This window comes from Siphateles boraxobius, unplaced genomic scaffold (genome assembly GCF_051911475.1).
Source record: "Siphateles boraxobius isolate OS27281-9 unplaced genomic scaffold, OSU_SipBor_1 13, whole genome shotgun sequence".
In the NCBI taxonomy this organism is placed as follows: Eukaryota; Metazoa; Chordata; class Actinopteri; order Cypriniformes; family Leuciscidae; genus Siphateles; species Siphateles boraxobius.
In genome coordinates, this window is record NW_027508733.1 from 343,653 (window position 1) to 368,603 (window position 24,951).

The 24,951-nt window shown below is 42.1% G+C and overlaps 1 protein-coding gene across 1 annotated transcript; it reads left to right on the forward strand.

Moving 5' to 3' along the window:
- The first annotated feature begins 613 nt into the window (after nucleotides 1-613).
- Nucleotides 614-24,951, forward strand: stk38b (serine/threonine kinase 38b). Its single transcript, XM_077225828.1, has 13 exons — nucleotides 614-907; nucleotides 1,677-1,846; nucleotides 2,903-2,954; nucleotides 7,468-7,590; nucleotides 7,683-7,766; nucleotides 8,136-8,259; nucleotides 9,010-9,164; nucleotides 9,291-9,393; nucleotides 19,400-19,461; nucleotides 19,540-19,657; nucleotides 22,291-22,510; nucleotides 22,876-22,970; nucleotides 23,538-24,951. Exons 2-13 carry the CDS (start codon nucleotides 1,716-1,718, stop codon nucleotides 23,681-23,683), a joined length of 1,413 nt encoding a protein of 470 aa, XP_077081943.1. The 5' UTR covers nucleotides 614-907; nucleotides 1,677-1,715; the 3' UTR covers nucleotides 23,684-24,951.

Below are 24,951 nucleotides of genomic sequence, written 5' to 3' on the forward strand. Positions count from 1 at the left end.
ACCATACATATAAGGGGTAAACAATTGGGGGGAAAAACAAATAAATAAAGAGAAAAATAGAAGGGAATTGAACAGTTGTCTAGTTTTCCTTTTTTCAGTTTTTACATTTGGATAATTTTTCTAAATATATTTTAATATCAAATTTAAATTGTTCAAAATTTGGCGGTTTTCATTCCATTTAACTTTATGAATGCAAAAACCGGAATAATAATATTTATTATTATTGCCCGTTAATAGCCTAAGTATAATTATTTAACTATTTTTGGAAGTTGCCGGATTTAAGCGCATTTTTTGTATTTCAATTATGAGTGCATCAGTATTTCATGGAAACTTACACACTGGAATCTCTATATATGGTTATGATTTTGTATTGATTTGCAATGTGTTATAATTATAGTTTTTGATTATTGTACTACATTTAAATGACAAAAACAAATAAATACGTAAATGAATAAATGTAATATAATTCTTTATATTTACTAAGTTTTTAAAGTTACATTTTCATACATATCAGGATTTTTAAAAAATGATTAAATGTATAAAGTATATTTAGAGTGCGAAAAAAAGTTTTAAAAGTCTCATCTCTTCTCACTCTCTCTCTCTTTCTTTCTTTAGGGGTGGAGCGACATTTCATTTCTTCTCATCTCTTTCTGGTGTAATCGTCATCACATCAGTCTGACAAACACAGAAGAGTTGCATGTTTATTGTCACTGGATGAAGTTCCGTCCAGTTTAACACATACGCATTTCAGCGTGTCTATAAAACTCGTACATTTCTCCCGTTTCCCCCCCGTTTTTTCTTTCTTTTTTGGGGGAGTCGCTTCATGTCTGTTTGCCAAGGGACAACGTGTCGAGGGAAATATCGTCCTTCAACTGCCAAAGAAAAACTCTGAGGAACTTTATATCAGGTTGGTACAGCTTTTCAGACCTTTATTTCGTTTTAAACGTTGAGTTTAGCGTGTTTGGTGGAACGCTCGCCGCTGACGTCACGAGTTTGGCCACGCCCCCTCATTCCTTAATTATATGTTCTGAACTTCTGCAAGTATGGTATTATAAAACACATGTTAGTTACCACATTTAACTTGATTTATGCGCACTTATGTGGCGGAAGCAGTTTGGTATGTTCACAGCCATTTTGTTTTAAGTATTTACAATTAATAATACATAAACAATGTAAAATGTGTCTTATATTTGTAAATTAGAATTTTTCATGAAAAATAAGTACATTTTGTAATTCCACTTAATTTATTGTTAGCATGTCGGTTAAATAATAATTGGTTAAATAATAATAATAGCACTATTGTTCCTGAAACTGAGTCTGAATTTCCTCTCTTAAAGGTCTCTATGTTTGTGCTTTAGACCACAGACTGTCTGAACAACTTCTGCCAAATGTTTTTATGGTCACATATGTTCTTTTCCACTGCCTGTCTCACTTACACAGAGCCACAGACAGGCTGAACTGAAGACATTTGTTCAGTATAAGTTATAACTATACCATAAGGAATTATTCTTAAAAGCTGATATTGTAATAGTGGCCTATAAGTGTTGTTTTACCACGGTAATACCTTGTTTTTTGTATTCTTGCATGTGTACTCAGTGTGATGTGACTGCAGCGTTGGAGTTTGATGTGTTTGTTACAGCTCATGGAAATCATGTTGTGTTTGTAAACGCCTGCAGATCTACATCCCAACCTGTTCCAGAACAGCAGTCGTAACCATGGCGACCCGAGGCCACGCCTCCAGCTCGTTAATGAGCAACCACACGAAGGAGCGGGTGACCATGGCCAAGGTCACTCTGGAGAACTTCTACAGCAACCTCATATCCCAACACGAGGAGCGCGAGATGAGGTATAAACACACAAAACACACTCAAAATGATGGTATTATAGAGTCAAGACTCTAAAACTCTGATCTGAAGAACCTACCGTCAAACCAACATTCAGACTCCTTCAACATTTCTCACATTATTCGCTATAGTTTAGAAAATGGTGATAAATATGACCAGAACTCAGTTGATATTTGACAGGTTTTGTCCGTCCTTCTGTTAGACTCTCACACATGAATTATGTTGAATATCTGTCAGCTGTTAAATTTAACTACACAATTACATAATACCAGTTTAGCTCAACCAATCACCAAGCAATGCTTCATGTTGTTCAGTCTGTGGTGTAAAAAGCTGCATTAGTTATTAAAGAAAAAACACTTCAGCAAAATGTGATCAGCTCAAAGTGTCCCAATCATTTTTGGCCCTAAATATTTATATATTTTAATGTTAGTCACTGTATGAAGAATTATTGGGTATAATATGTCACAGTTTACTTTATTTTGCTCTCCTCACTTACATAAATGAACTATAGTGTCCTGCACTATATCAAAAGTGTTATCTGGTGTCTGAATATTTTCTGGTTTGACTGTATAATGAAGCATCAAGAACGGTTGAGTCTCCATTGAAACGTGTAGCTGCTGAAAAGTGTTGGTTCTTGATCAGAAGAGGCTGTTTGCGTTGTTTTTCATTAGCGCTCTGTTACCCATCTGAAACGTTTGTGTAGACGTGTTCTGCTCCGTCAGTCGAGCGTGACGCTACATCATTCCTCTGTGGTGAAACACTCTTCCTGTGTTGCTTATTTACAGTGTTTTATAACATTAAATCGACACAAATCATATCTGAGCCCGAGTTATTATCGTTAACCAAACCCATTAAAATCATTTTTTGTTAATTGAAATAAAGGCAAATTAAGTATTAGATGAAAATACATAAAGGTGATGTCGAGTGTGATCTGACACAGTGTGCTCTGTTGTACACGACACATTTTGACAATTATAGTATAGCATACTGCAGAAATATTATGAGAAGTGTGCTAATTTGGTTGTTGCATCTCGTAATCTAGAACGTTCTTTTGACAGGCAGCAAAAACTGGAGAAAGTGATGGATGAGGAAGGGCTGCCTGATGAAGAGGTAACAAACACTTTCACACCAAGAACACTAACGATAAATATAACGATAAATATATTAGCTCCACACCAGCAGACGATAACTATAACGATAACTATATTAGTGTCCACACCAGCGAACGATAACTATAACGATAACTATATTAGTGTCCACACCAGCGAACGATAACTATAACGATAACTATATTAGTGTTCACACCAGCGAACGATAACTATAACGATAACTATATTAATGTCCACACCAGCGGATGATAACTATAATAATAACTATATTAGTGTCCACACCAGCAGACGATAACTATAACGATAACTATATTAGTGTTCACACCAGCGGATGAGAACTATAATGATAACTATATTAATGTCCACACCAGCGGATGAGAACTATAATGATAACTATATTAGTGTTCACACCAGCGGATGAGAACTATAATGATAACTATATTAATGTCCACACCAGCGGATGAGAACTATAATGATAACTATATTAGTGTCCACACCAGCGGATGAGAACTATAATGATAACTATATTAGTGTCCAAACCAGCGAACGATAACTATAAAGATAACTATATTAGCTCCACACCAGCGGACGATAACTATAACGATAACTATATTAATGTCCACACCAGCGGATGATAACTATAACGATAACTATATTAGTGTTCACACCAGCGGACTATAACGATAACTATATTAGTGTTCACACCAGCGGACGATAACTATAACTATATTAGTGTTCACACCAGCGGACGATAACTATAACGATAACTATATTAGTGTTCACACCAGCAGACGATAACTATAACGATAACTATATTAGTGTCCGCACCAGCGGAAGATAACTATAACGATAACTATATTAGTGTTCACACCAGCGGATGATAACTATAATGATAACTATATTAGTGTCCACACCAGCGGACGATAACTATAACGATAACTATATTAGTGTTCACACCAGCGGAAGATAACTATAACGATAACTATATTAGTGTTCACACCAGCGGAAGATACCTATAACGATAACTATATTAGTGTCCGCACCAGCGGACGATAACTATAACGATAACTATATTAGTGTCCGCACCAGCGGAAGATAACTATAATGATAACTATATTAGTGTCCGCACCAGCAGACGATAACTATAACGATAACTATATTAGTGTCCACACCAGCAGACGATAACTATAACGATAACTATATTAGTGTCCACACCAGCGAACGATAACTATAACGATAACTATATTAGTGTCCACACCAGCGAACGATAACTATAACGATAACTATATTAATGTCCACACCAGCGGATGATAACTATAACGATAACTATATTAGTGTTCACACCAGCGGATGATAACTATAACGATAACTATATTAGTGTTCACACCAGCGGACTATAACGATAACTATATTAGTGTCCACACCAGCGAACGATAACTATAACGATAACTATATTAGCTCCACACCAGCGGATGATAACTATAACGATAACTATATTAGTGTTCACACCAGCGGACTATAACGATAACTATATTAGTGTTCACACCAGCGGACGATAACTATAACTATATTAGTGTCCACACCAGCGAACGATAACTATAACTATATTAGTGTCCACACCAGCGAACGATAACTATAACGATAACTATATTAGCTCCACACCAGCGGATGATAACTATAACGATAACTATATTAGTGTTCACACCAGCGGACTATAACGATAACTATATTAGTGTTCACACCAGCGGACGATAACTATAACTATATTAGTGTCCACACCAGCAAACGATAACTATAACGATAACTATATTAGCTCCACACCAGCGGATGAGAACTATAATTATAACTATATTAGTGCTCACACCAGTGGACGATAACTATAACTATATTAGTGTCCACACCAGCGAACGATAACTATAACGATAACTATATTAGTGTTCACACCAGCGGACTATAACGATAACTATATTAGTGTCCACACCAGCGAACGATAACTATAACGATAACTATATTAGCTCCACACCAGCGGATGATAACTATAACGATAACTATATTAGTGTTCACACCAGCGGACTATAACGATAACTATATTAGTGTTCACACCAGCGGACGATAACTATAACTATATTAGTGTTCACACCAGCGGAAGATAACTATAACGATAACTATATTAGTGTTCACACCAGCAGACGATAACTATAACGATAACTATATTAGTGTCCACACCAGCGGACGATAACTATAACGATAACTATATTAGTGTTCACACCAGCAGACGATAACTATATTAGTGTCCACACCAGCGGACGATAACTATAACTATAACTATATTAGTGTTCACACCAGCGGACTATAACGATAACTATATTAGTGTTCACACCAGCGGACGATAACTATAACTATATTAGTGTTCACACCAGCGGACGATAACTATAACGATAACTATATTAGTGTTCACACCAGCAGACGATAACTATAACGATAACTATATTAGTGTCCGCACCAGCGGAAGATAACTATAACGATAACTTTATTAGTGTTCACACCAGCGGATGATAACTATAATGATAACTATATTAGTGTCCACACCAGCGGACGATAACTATAACGATAACTATATTAGTGTCCGCACCAGCGGAAGATAACTATAACGATAACTATATTAGTGTTCACACCAGCGGAAGATAACTATAATTATAACTATATTAGTGTTCACACCAGCGGAAGATAACTATAACGATAACTATATTAGTGTCCGCACCAGCGGAAGATAACTATAACGATAACTATATTAGTGTTCACACCAGCGGACGATAACTATAATGATAACTATATTAGTGTCCGCACCAGCGGAAGATAACTATAACGATAACTATATTAGTGTTCACACCAGCAGACGATAACTATAACGATAACTATATTAGTGTCCGCACCAGCGGACGATAACTATAACGATAACTATATTAGTGTCCGCACCAGCGGAAGATAACTATAATGATAACTATATTAGTGTCCGCACCAGCGGACGATAACTATAACGATAACTATATTAGTGTCCGCACTAGTGGACGATAACTATAATGATAACTATATTAGTGTCCACACCAGCGGAAGATAACTATAACGATAACTATATTAGTGTCCACACCAGCGGACGATAACTATAACGATATCTATATTAGTGTTCACACCAGCGGACGATAACTATAACGATAACTATATTAGTGTTCACACCAGCGGACGATAACTATAACGATAACTATATTAGTGTCCACACCAGCGGACGATAACTATAACGATATCTATATTAGTGTTCACACCAGCGGACGATAACTATAACGATAACTATATTAGTGTTCACACCAGCAGATGATAACTATAACGATAACTATATTAGTGTCCGCACCAGCGGAAGATAACTATAACGATAACTATATTAGTGTTCACACCAGCGGAAGATAACTATAACGATAACTATATTAGTGTCCGCACCAGCGGACGATAACTATAACGATAACTATATTAGTGTTCACACCAGCGGAAGATAACTATAATGATAACTATATTAGTGTCCGCACCAGCGGAAGATAACTATAATGATAACTATATTAGTGTTCACACCAGCGGACGATAACTATAACGATATCTATATTAGTGTTCACACCAGCGGACGATAACTATAACGATAACTATATTAGTGTTCACACCAGCGGACGATAACTATAACGATAACTATATTAGTGTCCACACCAGCGGAAGATAACTATAATGATAACTATATTAGTGTTCACACCAGCGGAAGATAACTATAATGATAACTATATTAGTGTCCGCACCAGCGGAAGATAACTATAATGATAACTATATTAGTGTTCACACCAGCGGACGATAACTATAACGATATCTATATTAGTGTTCACACCAGCGGACGATAACTATAACGATAACTATATTAGTGTTCACACCAGCGGACGATAACTATAACGATAACTATATTAGTGTCCACACCAACGGACGATAACTATAACGATATCTATATTAGTGTTCACACCAGCGGACGATAACTATAAGATAACTATATTAGTGTTCACACCAGCAGATGATAACTATAACGATAACTATATTAGTGTCCGCACCAGCGGAAGATAACTATAACGATAACTGTATTAGTGTTCACACCAGCGGAAGATAACTATAACGATAACTATATTAGTATTCACACCAGCGGACGATAACTATAATGATAACTATATTAGTGTTCACACCAGCGGAAGATAACTATAATGATAACTATATTAGTGTCCGCACCAACGGAAGATAACTGTAACTATTCCGAGCGATATCATTCCTCTGTGTATTTATCGTTACTGTCGTGGTGTAGACATCACTATTCTCTTTAACGAACAATTATTAAAATTTTATAGTTATTGTTACAGTTATCGTTCTTGGTGTGAATGGGTCTTTACACACATTTCAGTATATAAATATTCGCAAATTCTTGTGTTGCGTTCCAGAAGCGTGTGCGGCGCTCCCAACACGCTCGTAAAGAGACCGAGTTCCTGCGTCTAAAGAGAACCAGACTGGGTCTGGACGACTTCGAGTCTCTGAAGGTGATTGGACGAGGAGCGTTCGGAGAGGTGATTATGATAATGAGCGGAAACGACACACTAACGAAAGTCTGTGTGTTTGTGTGTTATACACAAATCAAATGTGTTTCTGATGTCCACAGGTGCGTCTAGTTCAGAAGAAAGACACAGGTCACGTTTACGCAATGAAGATCCTTCGCAAAGCCGACATGCTGCAGAAAGAGCAGGTGACGCCTAATGAATTTTGTATTAAAAACAGGTTATTTTGTTGTTTTAGTGTAGAATTTTATTTTGTCTATTTTAATTTTTTATTACTTTATATGGTTATTTGATGGTTTTTTTTGTCATTTGTTATTATTATTTTGTATATAATTTTATTTTATTTTTTACTTTACTGGTATTTGGTTACTAGATGTTTTTTGTCATTTGTTATTATTATTTTTTATTTAATTTATTTATTTCTTTTCTTTTACTTTATTTGGTTATTTGATTTTTTTTTGTCATTTGTTATTATTTTTTTATTTTAATTATTTTTTTATATTATTATAACATTTTTTTTTTCATTTCATTCAGTTTCATTTTATTTTCTGTCCCAGGTGGGTCATATCCGGGCGGAGCGGGACATCCTGGTTCAGGCAGACAGTCTGTGGGTGGTGAAAATGTTCTACAGTTTTCAGGATAAACTGAATCTTTACTTACTCATGGAGTTCTTGCCGGGAGGTGTGTGTAATAAACTTCTTAATTTTGTACTTTCACATGTTTACTCCACTTCATTAAAAAAAAAATCAACTGGACATTTTTGTTTTTAGACTTTTCTTCAGGACCTTTTGAATGATTCATTGAACTGACACAAAAAAACTATTCGAGTTGATTCTTTTCAGAGAATCGGTACAGATTCGTTTGTGAGAATCATCAGTCAAATTGTGCTCTTGATGCTTAAAGGATTAGTTCACTTCAGAATTAAACTTTCCTGATAATTTACTCTCCCGCACGTCATCCAAGATGTTCAAGTCTTCAGTGGAAAAGAAATGAAGGTTTTTGAGGAAAACACTCCAGGATTTTCTCCATATAGTGACTTCAATGGAGTCCAACGGGTCGAAGGTCCGAATGTGAGTTTCAGTGCAGCTTCAAAGTCTCGACACGATCCAGCCAAGGAATAAGAGTCTGATCTAGACAAACCAGCGACATTTATAACAAAATAAACATTTATATACTTTTAACCACTAATGCTGGTCTTGCACGAGCTGTGATGCTACACACATAACGTGATTACACTGAAAAGTCACGCGCGTTCCGGCTCAAAAATGTAGAGTGTGCCTTTATTGTACCTTTGTAAAAATAAAAAAAAGTACCTTTTTACATGAGGGTGAGTCATTAATGACATCATTTTCATTTTTGGGTGAACTAACCCTTTAAATTCTGAAGTGAGCTACTCCTTTAAGTACGTGGAAACTCTTCTCTGTTTTCCAGGTGACATGATGACGCTGCTGATGAAGAAAGACACCCTGACGGAGGAGGAGACGCAGTTCTACGTGGCCGAGACGGTTCTGGCCATCGACTTCATCCATCAGCTGGGCTTCATACACCGAGACATCAAACCCGACAACCTATTACTGGACTCAAAGGTCTCAGGAACAGGAAGTGACTCAATAAACCTATTCCTGTGTGGCTTCTGCTTTTGATGGACATCTCTGTCAGTGAGACCTCTGATTGGCTGTCTTATCAGATGTGTGTGTGTGTGTGTGTTTCAGGGTCACGTCAAACTGTCAGATTTCGGCTTGTGTACGGGCCTCAAAAAAGCGCATCGGACCGAGTTTTACCGCAACCTGAACCACAGCAAATCAAACGACCTCAGTGAGTGATGAGCGATTCAATCAAAAATATGCCGAACATAATTAATATTCATGTTCATATTTGAAAATTGGAATGTGCTCTATGAATAATTAGTGTCCCTACCAGCGGACGATAACTATAACGTTAACTATATTAGCGTCCACACCAGCAAACAATAACTATAACGCTAACTATATTAGCGTCTACACCAGCAGACGATAACTATAACGATAACTATATTAGTGTTCACACCAGCAGACGATAACTATAACGATAACTATATTAGTGTCCACACCAGCGGACGATAACTATAACGATAACTATATTAGTGTCCACACCAGCAGACGATAACTATAACGATGACTATATTAGTGTCCACACCAACGGACAATAACTATAACGTTAACTATATTAGCGTCAACACCAGCAGACGATAACTATAACGATAACTATATTAGTGTCCACACCAGCGGACGATAACTATAACGATAACTATATTAGTGTCCACACCAGCGGACGATAACTATAACGATAACTATATTAGTGTCCACACCAGCGGCCGATAACTATAACGATAACTATATTAGTGTTCACACCAGCGGACAATAACTATAACGTTAACTATATTAGCGTCCACACCAGCAGACGATAACTATAACGATAACTATATTAGTGTCCACACCAGCGGACGATAACTATAACGTTAACTATATTAGCGTCTACACCAGCAGACGATAACTATAACGATAACTATATTAGTGTCCACACCAGCGGATGATAACTATAACGATAACTATATTAGTGTTCACACCAGCGGACAATAACTATAACGTTAACTATATTAGCGTCTACACCAGCAGACGATAACTATAACGATAACTATATTAGTGTCCACACCAGCGGATGATAACTATAACGATAACTATATTAGTGTCCACACCAGCGGACGATAACTATAACGATAACTATTTTAGCGTCCACACCAGCAAACAATAACTATAACGCTAACTATAGTAGCATCCACTCCAATGAACGATAACTATAACGTTAACTATATTAGCGTCTACACCAGCAGACGATAACTATAACGATAACTATATTAGTGTCCACACCAGCGGACGATAACTATAACGATAACTATATTAGTGTTCACACCAGCGGACGATAACTATAACGATAACTATATTAGTGTTCACACCAGCGGACGATAACTATAACGATAACTATATTAGTGTTCACACCAGCAAACAATAACTATAACGCTAACTATAGTAGCATCCACTCCAATGAACGATAACTATAACGATAACTATATTAGTGTCCACACCAGCGGACGATAACTATAACGATAACTATATTAGTGTCCACACCAGCGGACGATAACTATAACGATAACTATATTAGTGCTCACACCAGCGGACGATAACTATAAGGATAACTATATTAGTGTTCACACCAGCGGACGATAACTATAAGGATAACTATATTAGTGTTCACACCAGCTGACGATAACTATAAGGATAACTATATTAGTGTTCACACCAGCGGACGATAACTATAACGATAACTATATTAGTGTTCACACCAGCAAACAATAACTATAACGCTAACTATAGTAGCATCCACTCCAATGAACGATAACTATAACGATAACTATATTAGTGTCCACACCAGCGGACGATAACTATAACGATAACTATATTAGTGTCCACACCAGCGGACGATAACTATAACGATAACTATATTAGTGCTCACACCAGCGGACGATAACTATAAGGATAACTATATTAGTGTTCACACCAGCGGACGATAACTATAAGGATAACTATATTAGTGTTCACACCAGCGGACGATAACTATAACGATAACTATATTAGTGTTCACACCAGCGGACGATAACTATAACGATAACTATATTAGTGTCCACACCAGCGGACGATAACTATAACGATAACTATATTAGTGTCCACACCAGCGGACGATAACTATAACGATAACTATATTAGTGCTCACACCAGCGGACGATAACTATAAGGATAACTATATTAGTGTTCACACCAGCGGACGATAACTATAAGGATAACTATATTAGTGTTCACACCAGCTGACGATAACTATAAGGATAACTATATTAGTGTTCACACCAGCGGACGATAACTATAACGATAACTATATTAGTGTTCACACCAGCAGAAGATAACTATAACGATAACTATATTAGTGTCCGCACTAGCGGACGATAACTATAACGATAACTATATTAGTGTTCACACCAGCGGACGATAACTATAAGGATAACTATATTAGTGTTCACACCAGCGGAAGATAACTATAACGATAACTATATTAGTGTCCGCACCAGCGGACGATAACTATAAGGATAACGATACTCGGTTACTAACGTAACCTCGGTTCTCTCTAGAGAGGGAACGAGTATTGCGTAAGTTTAGCTTACGCTACGGGAAAGATTCATCTTCTCGAGATACTGAAGCCAAAAAATTATCCTTAATTTTGTATAACTTGTCAACGCAGTGCAGCAGCTAGCAGACCTAGAGCAGGCCATCTCGCGTGCTCATTGGCTGCCCTGCGGGCAACTGCTGCAGCCTACCAGTGCGCCCGGCGTGACGTCACGCCCAATGAAGGGCGCCCGTGCCTTTATAGCGTCACAGCCCAGCAGATAGGCGTGGCTTAGCGTATAAAATAGGGGCTGTAGGCTGAATTCCCTGGTTTTTTGACGACTGAAGCGAAGTCGCTCGTGCGTGAGCACGGCCGGTTACGCAATACTCGTTCCCTCTCTAGAGAGAACCGAGGTTACGTTAGTAACCGAGTATCGTTCTCTTACGAGAGGTTCTCTCGTATTGCGTAAGTTTAGCTTACGCTACGGGAACACTTTGTCAACGCCGTGCGCGCCAAGCATCCACATGAGGCCCCGAGCTCAAGGGGAACCCCATAAGTGGAAAAAAAAATAAGGTGGCCAGCCACGCGGGCCATCACTTGTACATAAGCACACATAGGGAATACAGAGCAGCGCGCCGGTCTGTGTAGTCATATGGCACATACCCTACTTATTGCAGCTCAACCAGGAGAGCTGAGTCATGAACGTGATCTGAGCAGGAGATCTGGGCAGAATACACCTCTTTTCAGACTGACTGTTTAGCCTGCAAGGCAGGAACTTCTAGGTTATAAAACCTGACAAAGGTAGACGGGGAGCTCCAGCCCGCCGCTACACATATGTCATGGATAGAAATTCCACTGGACCATGCCCACGACGAGGCCACGCCTCTCGTGGAATGAGCCCTGATGCCCAGAGGGCATTGTAGGCCTTTTGACGCGTAAGCTGCCGCTATAGCGTCCACTATCCATCTGGACAGGCTCTGTTTCGAGGAGGCAAGCCCCTTGGCGCGCCCACCAAACGAAACGAAAAGCTGTTCCGAACGCCTGAAGGAGGCGGAGCGCGTAATGTAAAACCTCAGCGCTCTGACAGGGCAGAGGAGATTCACATCACTTTCGCTGTCAGATGCTGGGAGAGCTGACAGCGAAATAACTTGCGCTCTGAATGGAGTGCCCATCACTTTAGGGACATAACCATGTCTAGGTCTGAGGATGACTTTAGAGTCATTTGGTCCGAACTCAAGACACGACGCGCTGACAGACAGCGCGTGCAGATCCCCTACACGTTTTACTGACGACAGTGCAGTCAGAAAAACGGCTTTTAGTGATAGATATTTCAACTCCACGGAGTCTAGTGGTTCAAATGGAAAAGCTTTCAGGGCCTCGAGGACCAGTGAAAGATCCCACATGGGAACCGACGGGGGGCGCGGCGGATTCATCCTTCTAGCTCCTCTAAGGAAGCGGATGACCAACTCATGTCTTCCCAGTGACTGGCCGTGCGTCGATTCCGCGAATGCTGCTACGGCCGCCACGTAAACTTTGAGCGTGGATGGGGATCTTCCCTTATCCAACAGCTCTTGTAGGAAAGTGAGCAGATGCGCCACCCCGCATGTCCGCGGGTCCAGACCTCTGTCGGTGCACCATCCAGAGAACACCGACCATTTAGACGCGTAGAGCCTTCTCGTGGAAGGGGCTCTAGACTGCGTCATCGTGTTCATCACTCCTTCTGGCAGGGCAACGAGTACCCGTTGATCAACCATGCATGCAGAGACCAGCGCTCTGGATGGGGATGCCAGATCGTGCCGCGAGCTTGAGAGAGGAGATCTGCCCTCACCGGAATCGGCCACGGAGCTGTATGTGACAGCCGTGCCAGTTCCGGGAACCAAGTCTGATTCTCCCAACGCGGGGCTATGAGGAGCACCGAGTGGCGCGTTTCCCTGATCCTCTTGATCACCTGTGGCAACAGAGAGACCGGAGGGAAAGCATATAGCGGGAGGCTGGGCCAAACCTGGGCCAGCACGTCCTCGTCCTTCGAGAAGAACATCGGGCATTGAGCGTTGTCTTTTGACGCAAACAGGTCGACTTCCGCTCTGCCGAATAGGCGCCACAGTTTCTGGACCGTTTGGGGGTGCAGGGACCATTCCCCTGGGGGAACATTGTCCCTGGACAGTCTGTCTGGGCCGTCGTTCAAATGGCCAGGCACATGCGCCGCCCTCAGCGAGCGCAGGTTCGTCTGTGACCAAATAAGGAGGCGTTCCGTCAGATTGCAGAGATTTCTGGATCTGACACCGCCCTGACGGTTTACATAGGATACCACAGATGTGTTGTCCGAGCGGACAAGAACATGCTGGTCCTGTATAAACGGGAGGAAGCACTTCAGCGCGTTCTCGACCGCTATCATTTCCAGACAGTTTATGCGAAAACCCTTCTCCTGGTCTGACCACTGGCCAAAGGCCGGTCTGCCCTCGAACAGCGCGCCCCAACCCGAGTTGGACGCGTCTGTCGAGATGACCTTCCGATAAGAGATGGTTCCCATCATTACTCCATGCTGGTACCATTCGGCCACTAACCAGGGCTGCAGAGCTGTTATGCAGGTCTGAGTCACTCTGATTTTCTGGCCGCCAGACACCCAGGCTCGGCGAGGCGCGCGAGCTTTCAACCAGCGTTGGAGCGGGCGCATGCGCAGTAGGCCCAGATGGAGCACCGCTGCAGCTGATGCCATACAGCCCAACATCCTTTGAAATGTTTTCAAAGGGAGAAAGCTGCCCTTCTGGAAAGATGCGGCTAGGTGGCGAACACGGCGCGCGCGCTGTGTCGATAAACGAGCCGTCATGTTCACCGAGTCCAGTTCTATTCCTAAAAAGGAAATTGACTGGCTGGGGAGTAATGAGCTCTTGGTCCAGTTGACCGTGAGACCCAAGCTTTCCAGATGACTGAGAAGCACTGTTCTGTGAGATAGTAGTTCTGTCTCTGACTGTGCCAATATCAGCCAATCGTCCAGATAGTTCATTATGCGCAGCCCCTGACTTCTCAGGGGGGCGAGCGCCGCATCCATGCACTTTGTAAATGTACGGGGTGCTAGGGACAGGCCGAACGGCAGGACGGTGTATTGATATGCCTGACCGTCGAAGGCGAATCTCAAAAATTGCCTGTGACGGGGTACTATCTGAATCTGAAAATAGGCATCCTTCAGATCTAGAGAAATAAACCAGTCCCTCGGGCGAACGTGCGTGAGGATTTTTCTGGTCGTAAGCATTTTGAACGGTCTTTTTACAAGCACTTTGTTCAAATATCTCAGATCTAGGATAGGTCTGAAGGCTCCGTCCTTCTTGAGTACGAGAAAATATCGGCTGTAAAAGCCTGACTCGCTCAGAGAAGGCGGCACCTTTTCTATAGCCCCTTTGCACAGCAGCTTTGCTATTTCTGCGTGAAGTAGGTGTGCTACTTCCGCATTCACTATCGTCGCGGTCCGGGCTTGAAAGCGCGGAGGACGGCGAACGAATTGAAGTGCATAGCCCTGCTTTATTGTGCTCAACACCCATTCTGAAATCCCTGGGATAGTTTCCCACGCAGCTATGTGAGCCGCCAGGGGGCGAATGGCCTTCGGGTTCAGACCGCCGCCATTTGCGGGCTTGTGAAACTGAACCGGAGCCGAGAGCGCGGCGCGCGCGCTCTCAGTTCTGGGCAATGGCCGCTCGCTGACAGCCGAGACCGGCTGACTTATGTGAGATGTCCCGATCATAAGGGATGGGGAACATACTTTTGCCAGACTTTGACGCGCGAGCAGCGCTCTGGGCGGGAGAGCTCTCTGTAAGCGTGAGCGCGCGCACGCGGGCACGAGACTTACAACTGTATCTGACGCCCCGATCATAGTAGATGGGGAGCGTTTTATTAACGCCCTGTGTTTCGTGATAACACTTAAACGCACAGGCGGGACCCGGGAGAAGGTTTGTGTTAGCAAGCGTGAGCGCTCTCTGGCGGGCACGAGACTTACGTTCATAAGCTTCTTTCATCGTGTAACAGAGCGGGCAGATAGTGGGCACAGACCTGTGGACACATTTCTTACATTCAACACTCGAGCGGCTTTTCCGCGCTTTATGAGAGTGTGCTCTGTGAGTGACACGGGATTTTGAGTGCTTATGTGTAGGGGTGAACACTGGGGCGTGGGCACATTCACTACACTTAAAACACTGACGGCGTGAGCCGGACCAGACATTATACTCTTTTTGAGATTTCTCTGGGTCGCCGTGAAAACGGCGTTTGTGTGCAGGCGAGAGGTTGAATAAACCGGCTCGTTGGCTGCTAGTTGAACCACTGCAGTAGCCTGTTCGAAGGGGACTGACAGGGAAATGAACTTTGACGGCGGTCCGGCCGCAGCGGGACACGCGCGTCTTTTCTCTCCCGCTGTTAGGAGGGCTTCGCGTGCTCAGACTTCAGCGTGAGCCTTTGCCGAGGCCCTCTGGGGGGCGGCGGTCTGCGACGGCTGTCTGAGCGCGATCTAGGGCGGCCGCCCTGACGTCGCTGCGAAGGCTGATGCTGAGGCTGTGCTGGACGCTGGGTGCTGGTTCGCACAGGAGGCTGGCTTTGTCTCTCGCGAGAGAGGCCTGTGGCGGAACTCGAGCGTCGCGGCAGGAAGAGGTTCATGGCCTGCGTGGTCTTTTGCACCATAGAGAAGCGGTCAACAATCCCGTTCACCGCTGGGCCGAAGAGACCAGTGGGGGAAAGCGGCGCGTTCAGAAAGGTGGCTCGCTCAGTTTCCCTCATATCCGCGAGCGTTAACCAGAGGTGCCTCTCCGTCACGGTTAACGCGGCCATGGCTCGTCCGATGGCCTGGGCTGCAGCTTTGGTGGCGCGGAGAGAAAGATCCGTCGCGCTTCTCAAATCCGTAACCGCAGCTGGGTCCCGGCCCTTCTCATCCCATTCACGGAGGAGGTCGGCTTGCAGGATCTGAAGCACAGCCATCGAGTGTAGAGCAGACGCGGCCTGGCCGGAGGCGGCATAAGCGCGGCCGACCAAGGCGGAAGTGGCTCTGCAGGCTTTAGACGGGAGGGCTGACCGTGACCGCCATCTCGCGGAGGGCGGGCAAAGGTGCGCTGCGACCGCCTCTTCCACAGGAGGAATCGCTGTGTACCCTTTCTCGGCGGCGCCGTCCACTCGGGAGAGCGACGCGGAGGCCTGTGACTGAAGTCTAGCAGAAAAAGGTGAATTCCACGACTTCGTCAGCTCCGCATGAAGTTCCGGCAGGAATGGAGCGGGCCTGGTTTCTTAAACTGCGCGGCGGCGACTTTGAAGGAAGCAGCCGTCGAGCCTGTTCGGCGCGGGTTCCTTCGGCAGCGACCACTCGAGCCCGAGACGCTCGACAGCTTGCGTCAGCAGGCGCATAAGTTCCGCGTCAGCTCCAGCGCGGGTACGGGCGGATTCCCGGATTGACGAGGAGGCGGAGTGAAGCGACCATTCCTCGCTGTCTGATGCCAGGATAGAGCAGCAGTCTTTTGTGGCGTGTCCCACGGACTCATCCTCCGAAGTGACGGCAGTGAGGCTCGCAAGCGGCAGCTGCGCGTCAGTGAGGAGAGGTGGGGAAGGCGAGAGCGAGGCTCGAGGGAGGTTCTCCGGCGAGCGCGTCGCTGTGGCCACAGGTTCCGGCTGTCTCAGGGAACGGCGCTTCTTTCTGCGCGGTCCCACAGGGGGCGGAGTGACTGCTGTGGTGTTGAACGCTTCGAGTCGAGCCCGCAGGGTCGACAGCGGAAGCTCCTCACAGATCTTGCAGCCCCCGGACGCGAGGGCGAGCTCTGCGTGTTCCAGGCCCAGGCAGAGAGCGCAGATCAGGTGGCGGTCTCCGGCGCTGAGCGGGGCTTTACACGAGCCGCAGGAAGTGCGAGGCATCTTTAAAAAGACACTCGCTGCTCTTTTAGAATGATTTGCAAAAAGGATACGTCGCCGGATAGCGTAGCTCGCACGGATGGCTGAAGGTGGCGAAGACGGCCGGCTTCCTCAGCGCTGTCCTAAGGTGGCTGTTCGCTGTTCGACGGCGGCGGTGGCTTCTCTCAAATCCAGCGATGCGAAGAGCTCGCTGAAGAGTCGAAAAATCAGAGAATTCAGCCTACAGCCCCTATTTTATACGCTAAGCCACGCCTATCTGGTGGGCTGTGACGCTATAAAGGCGCGGGCGCCCTTCATTGGGCGTGACGTCACGCCGGGCGCACTGGTAGGCTGCAGCAGTTGCCCGCAGGGCAGCCAATGAGCACGCGAGATGGCCTGCTCTAGGTCTGCTAGCTGCTGCACTGCGTTGACAAGTTATACAAAATTAAGGATCATTTTTTGGCTGCAGTATCTCGAGAAGATGAATCTTTCCCGTAGCGTAAGCTAAACTTACGCAATACGAGAGAACCTCTCGTAAGAGAACTATATTAGTGTTCACACCAGCGGACGATAACTATAAGGATAACTATATTAGTGTTCACACCAGCGGACGATAACTATAACGATAACTATTTTAGCGTCCACTCCAATGGATGATAACTATAACTTTTGTTGTTCGTCACTTTAAAGGACAAGTTCGGTATTTTACACTTAAAGCCCTGTTTTAAGATCGTTTCTGATGAAATCGAACGGTTAAGATTGAAATTTAGACACATGCTGGTGTCCAAATTTCAATCTTAACCGTTCGATTTCAGCAGAAACGATCTTAAAACAGGGCGAAGAAACCGTTCGATTTCATCGGTTTCTCTGTTAGCACACCCCCCCAACACACACACAATGGTTTCATAGAGGCACTGGAACAATTATTCATAAAACGCATTAAACTTTAGTTTACAAAGACGTGAAACTCACCGAGTGGTCTGGGGTGTTCTCTGATATGCTCACGCAAAAATCGCTGCAAAACATGCTTTCCAACAGGTGTTTTACCATTCAACCTGTGGACCTATTTTACCAAACGCCTCACACCCGGACATTCTTCCGTTGAGAGCTTGAATAATAGACACTCCAGCCCAGTTGGTGGCGATAATGCACCTTTGCCAATGTTTGGATAGCGTAGCCTACGATACCGCGACTGCATAACTACAGAAAGAATACAACAACCCCATTCCCGTTTCCGGCGGCGGAGTAATACCGTACCTCACAGAACATACAATACAAGTCAATGGAGTTCGACAAAAACTACAATAAAACCTGTTGGAAAGCATTTTTTGCAGCGATTTTTGCGTGAGATCAGTGAACACCCCAGACCACTCGGTGAGTTTCACGTCTTTGTAAACTAAAGTTTAATGCGTTTATATGAATGATTGTTCCAGTGCCCCTATGAAACCATTGTATAGGTGGGGGGGGGGCTAACACAAAAACCTAAAATTCTCGGGACAGCAGCATGTGACCAAATTTTAATCTTAACCGTTCCATTTAATCAGAAACGATCTTAAAACAGGGCTTTACTTGTAAAATACTCGAGCGCTTGTTATGAATTCTGATTGGCTGTCAATGTGTTTATCGTTCATCAGCTGGAAAAAAATCATTCTAAAAGTGATTCCAACGATATCGTTCCTCTGTAGTTATTGTTATTGTCATGGTGTGGACATCACTATTCTCTTTAACCTATGAATATAAGTTCAGAATAGTAATAATTCACACGTTTTTCTCGTAGCGTTTCAGCACATGAACTCCAAGAGGAAGGCGGAGACGTGGAAGAGAAACAGGAGGCAGCTGGTCAGTGATTATGCCGGATTCGTTAGTGTGTTCACGACACACAGGAAGTGATGCGTTATGTTGCTCCACCTCTTTCAGGCCTTCTCCACCGTGGGAACGCCAGACTACATCGCTCCCGAGGTCTTCATGCAGACTGGATACAACAAGCTCTGCGATTGGTGGAGCCTGGGTGTCATCATGTACGAGATGCTGATTGGTAAGAAGCGAACGATATGCAAATGAGGGCGTTACTCTTTTGGCGTAAGTCGATTTGCGTACTGCCGTCTGCCGGAAGGTAGTTATTTTAGTCGATAAAGTTTTAAATATTAATATTTTTCTTACACAAACACATTTTATCAGGGATAGATGCACTTTTATGATGGACAGATGCACTTTTATGATGGACAGATGCACTTTTATGATGGACAGATGCCATTTTATGATGGATAGATGCACTTTTATGATGGACAGATGCACTTTTATGATGGACAGATGCACTTTTATGATGGATAGATGCACTTTTATGATGGATAGATGCACTTAAATGATGGACAGATGTACTTTTATGATGGATAGATGCACTTAAATGATGGACAGATGTACTTTTATGATGGATAGATGCACTTTTATGATGAATAGATGCACTTTTATGATGGAGAGATGCACTTTTATGATGGACAGATGCACTTTTATGATGGACAGATGCCATTTTATGATGGACAGATGCACTTTTATGATGGATAGATGCACTTATGATGAATAGATGCACTTTTATGATGGAGAGATGCACTTTTATGATGGATAGATGCACTTTTATGATGGATAGATGCACTTTTATGATGGACAGATGCACTTTTATGATGGATAGATGCACTTTTATGATGAATAGATGCACTTTTATGATGGATAGATGCACTTTTATGATGGAGAGATGCACTTTTATGATGGACAGATGCACTTTTATGATGGACAGATTCCATTTTATGATGGATAGATTCACTTTTATGATGGATAGATGCACTTTTATGATGGACAGATGCACTTTTATGATGGATAGATACACTTTAATGATGGACAGATGCACTTTAATGATGGACAGATGCACTTTTATGATGAATAGATGCACTTTTATGATGGAGAGATGCACTTTTATGATGGACAGATGCACTTTTATGATGGAGAGATGCACTTTTATGATGGACAGATGCACTTTTATGATGGATAGATGCACTTTTATGATGATAGATGCACTTTTATGATGGATAGATGCACTTTTATGATTGATAGATGCACTTTTATGATGGACAGATGCACTTTTATGATGGATAGATGCACTTTAATGATGGACAGATGCACTTTTATGATGAATAGATGCACTTTTATGATGAATAGATGCACTTTTATGATGGAGAGATGCACTTTTATGATGGAGAGATGCACTTTTATGATGGATAGATGCACTTTTATGATGGACAGATGCATTTTTATGATGGACAGATGTACTTTTATGATGGATAGATGCACTTTTATGATGAATAGATGCACTTTTATGATGAATAGATGCACTTTTATGATGGAGAGATGCACTTTTATGATGGATAGATGCACTTTTATGATGGACAGATGCACTTTTATGATGGATAGATGCACTTTAATGATGGACAGATGCACTTTTATGATGGATAGATGCACTTTTATGATGAATAGATGCACTTTTATGATGAATAGATGCACTTTTATGATGGAGAGATGCACTTTTATGATGGACAGATGTACTTTTATGATGGATAGATGCACTTTTATGATGGACAGATGCACTTTTATGATGGATAGATGCACTTTAATGATGGACAGATGCACTTTTATGATGGATAGATGCACTTTTATGATGAATAGATGCACTTTTATGATGGACAGATGCACTTTTATGATGAATAGATGCACTTTTATGATGGACAGATGTACTTTTATGATGGATAGATGCACTTTTATGATGGACAGATGCACTTTTATGATGGATAGATGCACTTTAATGATGGACAGATGCACTTTTATGATGGATAGATGCACTTTTATGATGAATAGATGCACTTTTATGATGGACAGATGCACTTTTATGATGAATAGATGCACTTTTATGATGGAGAGATGCACTTTTATGATGGACGGATGCACTTTTATGATGGACAGATGCACTTTTATGATGAATAGATGCACTTTTATGATGGAGAGATGCACTTTTATGATGGATAGATGCACTTTTATGATGAATAGATGCACTTTTATGATGGAGAGATGCACTTTTATGATGGAGAGATGCACTTTTATGATGAATAGATGCACTTTTATGATGGAGAGATGCACTTTTATGATGGATAGATGCACTTTTATGATGAATAGATGCACTTTTATGATGGAGAGATGCACTTTTATGATGGAGAGATGCACTTTTATGATGGAGAGATGCACTTTTATGATGGACAGATGTACTTTTATGATGACTAGATGCACTTTTATGATGGACAGATGCACTTTTATGATGGATAGATGCACTTTAATGATGGACAGATGCACTTTTATGATGGATAGATGCACTTTAATGATGGACAGATGCACTTTTATGATGGATAGATGCACTTTTATGATGGATAGACATACAGTCATTCACTGCCATTATAAAGCTGAGAATGAGACAGGACATTTTTTAATATAACTCCGATTGTATTCGTCTGAAAGAAGAATGTCATATACACCTAGGATGAATTCAGGAAGAGTAAATCATGGGCTAATTTTCATTTTTGGGTGAACTATCCCTTTAATCTAAAACATCTAAAATGGCTGTTGTTGCAGGCTATCCGCCGTTCTGCTCAGAAACTCCTCAGGAGACGTATAAGAAGGTGATGAGCTGGAAGGAGACGCTGGTGTTTCCCCCGGAGGTGCCGATCTCAGAGCGAGCGAAAGAACTGATCCTGCGTTTCTGCTGCGAAGCCGATCACCGCATCGGCGCGGCCGGCGTCGACGACATCAAGAGGAACGGCTTCTTTGAGGGCGTCGATTACGATCACATCAGGTCTGGTTTCGTAACGCGTGATGTTTTAATCACTCTGAATCAACATGTACCAATGCTACATTTTTAAAATGTAAATCATTTGTTAACAAACAATTATTCATTACTTCGATGAGCTCATTGTTTCTGCATTCAATTATTACATTGTTTAAATTAAAATATTTTTTTGCTAACTGTGATTTTGTGTATGTACATTCCTGAAACGCATAACTTAGACAGTTTCCTCTGATAACAGAATGAAATTGTGATGTGGACTGTTTCTGTAAAGCTGCTTGGAATTTATGTGTATTGTTAAAAGCGCTATATACAATTAAACGTGAATCACGGTGAGGTTTCGATCTAACAAGGGATTCCCGACTTGTTCGCAGGGAGAGACCAGCGGCCATCCCGATCGAGATAAAAAGCATCGACGACACGTCGAACTTCGACGAGTTTCCGGAGTCGGACATCCTGCAGCCGCCAAGTAAGATACAAATATTCTCATTTGGACTTTGGACTTCATAACCCGCAATTCTGACTTTATATCACGTCATTCTGACATCTTTTTTTTTTGTATTGTGAGATATAAAGTCGCAATTGCTAGTTATAAAGTCCATTTCTAACGAAAAAAAGAACTTAGAAAAATTATTTTCTTAGAATTGCATGTTATAAAGTCAAAATTGCGTCGCAATTGCGAGAAAAAAAAGTATTTTTTAAATTCTGTTGCTGAAACAAGCTGCCATTGCAAATAAACATGAATGAACATCAGAAGGAATGTTGATCCATCAATCAGGGTTTCAACCGTGGAAAAATCTTCAACAAAACAGCTTGAGTCACATTTACCCCAGAAAAGCCGCTCAATGACCATGAAGTTGATTGTCAGCTAGAAATATAACTCTAGAGGGGAGCGTTTCATTGATAATTTCATTATCATTTAAAATCTTACGAATAAATCAGTTAATTTGGATATATAACGTCATTTATTCGTAAGATTTTAAATGATAATGAACCGAAGTTTGTCAGTGCTGAAGTGTTTTGTTACTGTGTCGAGGTCCGGCGGTGGCGAGCAACCATCATCACCCGGAGTCGGACTATAAGAACAAGGACTGGGTTTTCGTGAACTACACCTACAAGCGCTTCGAGGGTCTGACGGCCAGAGGAGCCATACCGTCCTACATGAAGAGCGGGAAACGATGAGGATAAAACAGGAAAACTCTCATTTCTACCCAAAACACTACCAAAAAACACACTTACATATCCTGTCTGTTCACTTTTGCAATGCTGGATATTTCAACTGCTTCATTTACACGTTTTTATTTATGCTTTTCTGCCATCAGAACTTTTTGTGGGTAAGTTTTGGCAGATTTAATACCAAAAACCACTTATATAAACGCTTCATTTGTAGCTCTGAAGTGCGGTGGGTATTTAAAGCTTTATATATAGAGGTTATGCATTGACGTCACTTTCCCGCGGGAACACACTCCCTCAGCCGGACTGAGTGGCGGAGGAGCTTCTGTGTGACTGGATTTAATAGGAGAAACTGCGAAAACGCCAGTAAAACAAATGATTATCAGTTTAAACGAAAGGTTGGACTCGATATAGTGTTCCTTACAACTTACCAAAGATCCAGTGATCATTTTGACATGCATCAGGAATCGTGTTTCCTGACATTTGATTTCGTCGTCTGGGAAATGCATAAAGCAAATTTGCCTGTGAACGCTTTAAATATAATATAGGTCTAAATCCGGGTGTTCACTTATATCAATGTTATATATATCATCATATCGTTCAGCCTTAAAACTTGTGTAGTTTTTTGTCAGTGTTTTGCAAAAATATACCTCAGATTTCTTGTCAAATCTAGGTGTACAGTCAATCTCAAACCTCTTTCCCGTTTTAGATGTGTTCTTCGTGTCATTCACGTTGAAAACTAATACTGCCATTCACTGTTTCTGCCATTCAGTGCGCGTAACCGCCGTCACTCCGGCCGACGTCATGCGCATAACCTCTTATAACGTCATATTTTGTCCCTCAGCGGAGACCAATCACTCTATCATGCAGTTTATTTGGAATTATGACAAATTATGGGTGAACCCCCATTGATGCATTAGTTTTAATATTATATTATGCTGTTTTTTTGAAGCTTTGCTGTATTTGTATGCATTTGACTGGTGCTGATTTGACTGTCAAAGGTACGAGCGGAGGGTCACGTGACAGGTGTGGCTGCTTTACGAGCGAATGTTTTTACTGGTGTCGGTACGATTGATTTAATGTCAATTTAAAGGTGGTTTCTTTTTAATATTAAACTTTACAGCATGCAGTGCTTCATTAAATATTTTTATATCGATATTTAACCTTTTAGTTTATGACAGACGTTGGACCTGTTTATCTTCAGTATCTTTAATTCATGTTCTGAAATTCATTTAAAGTTTATACATATAGACAATAAACTGTTACATGCGTTTTGA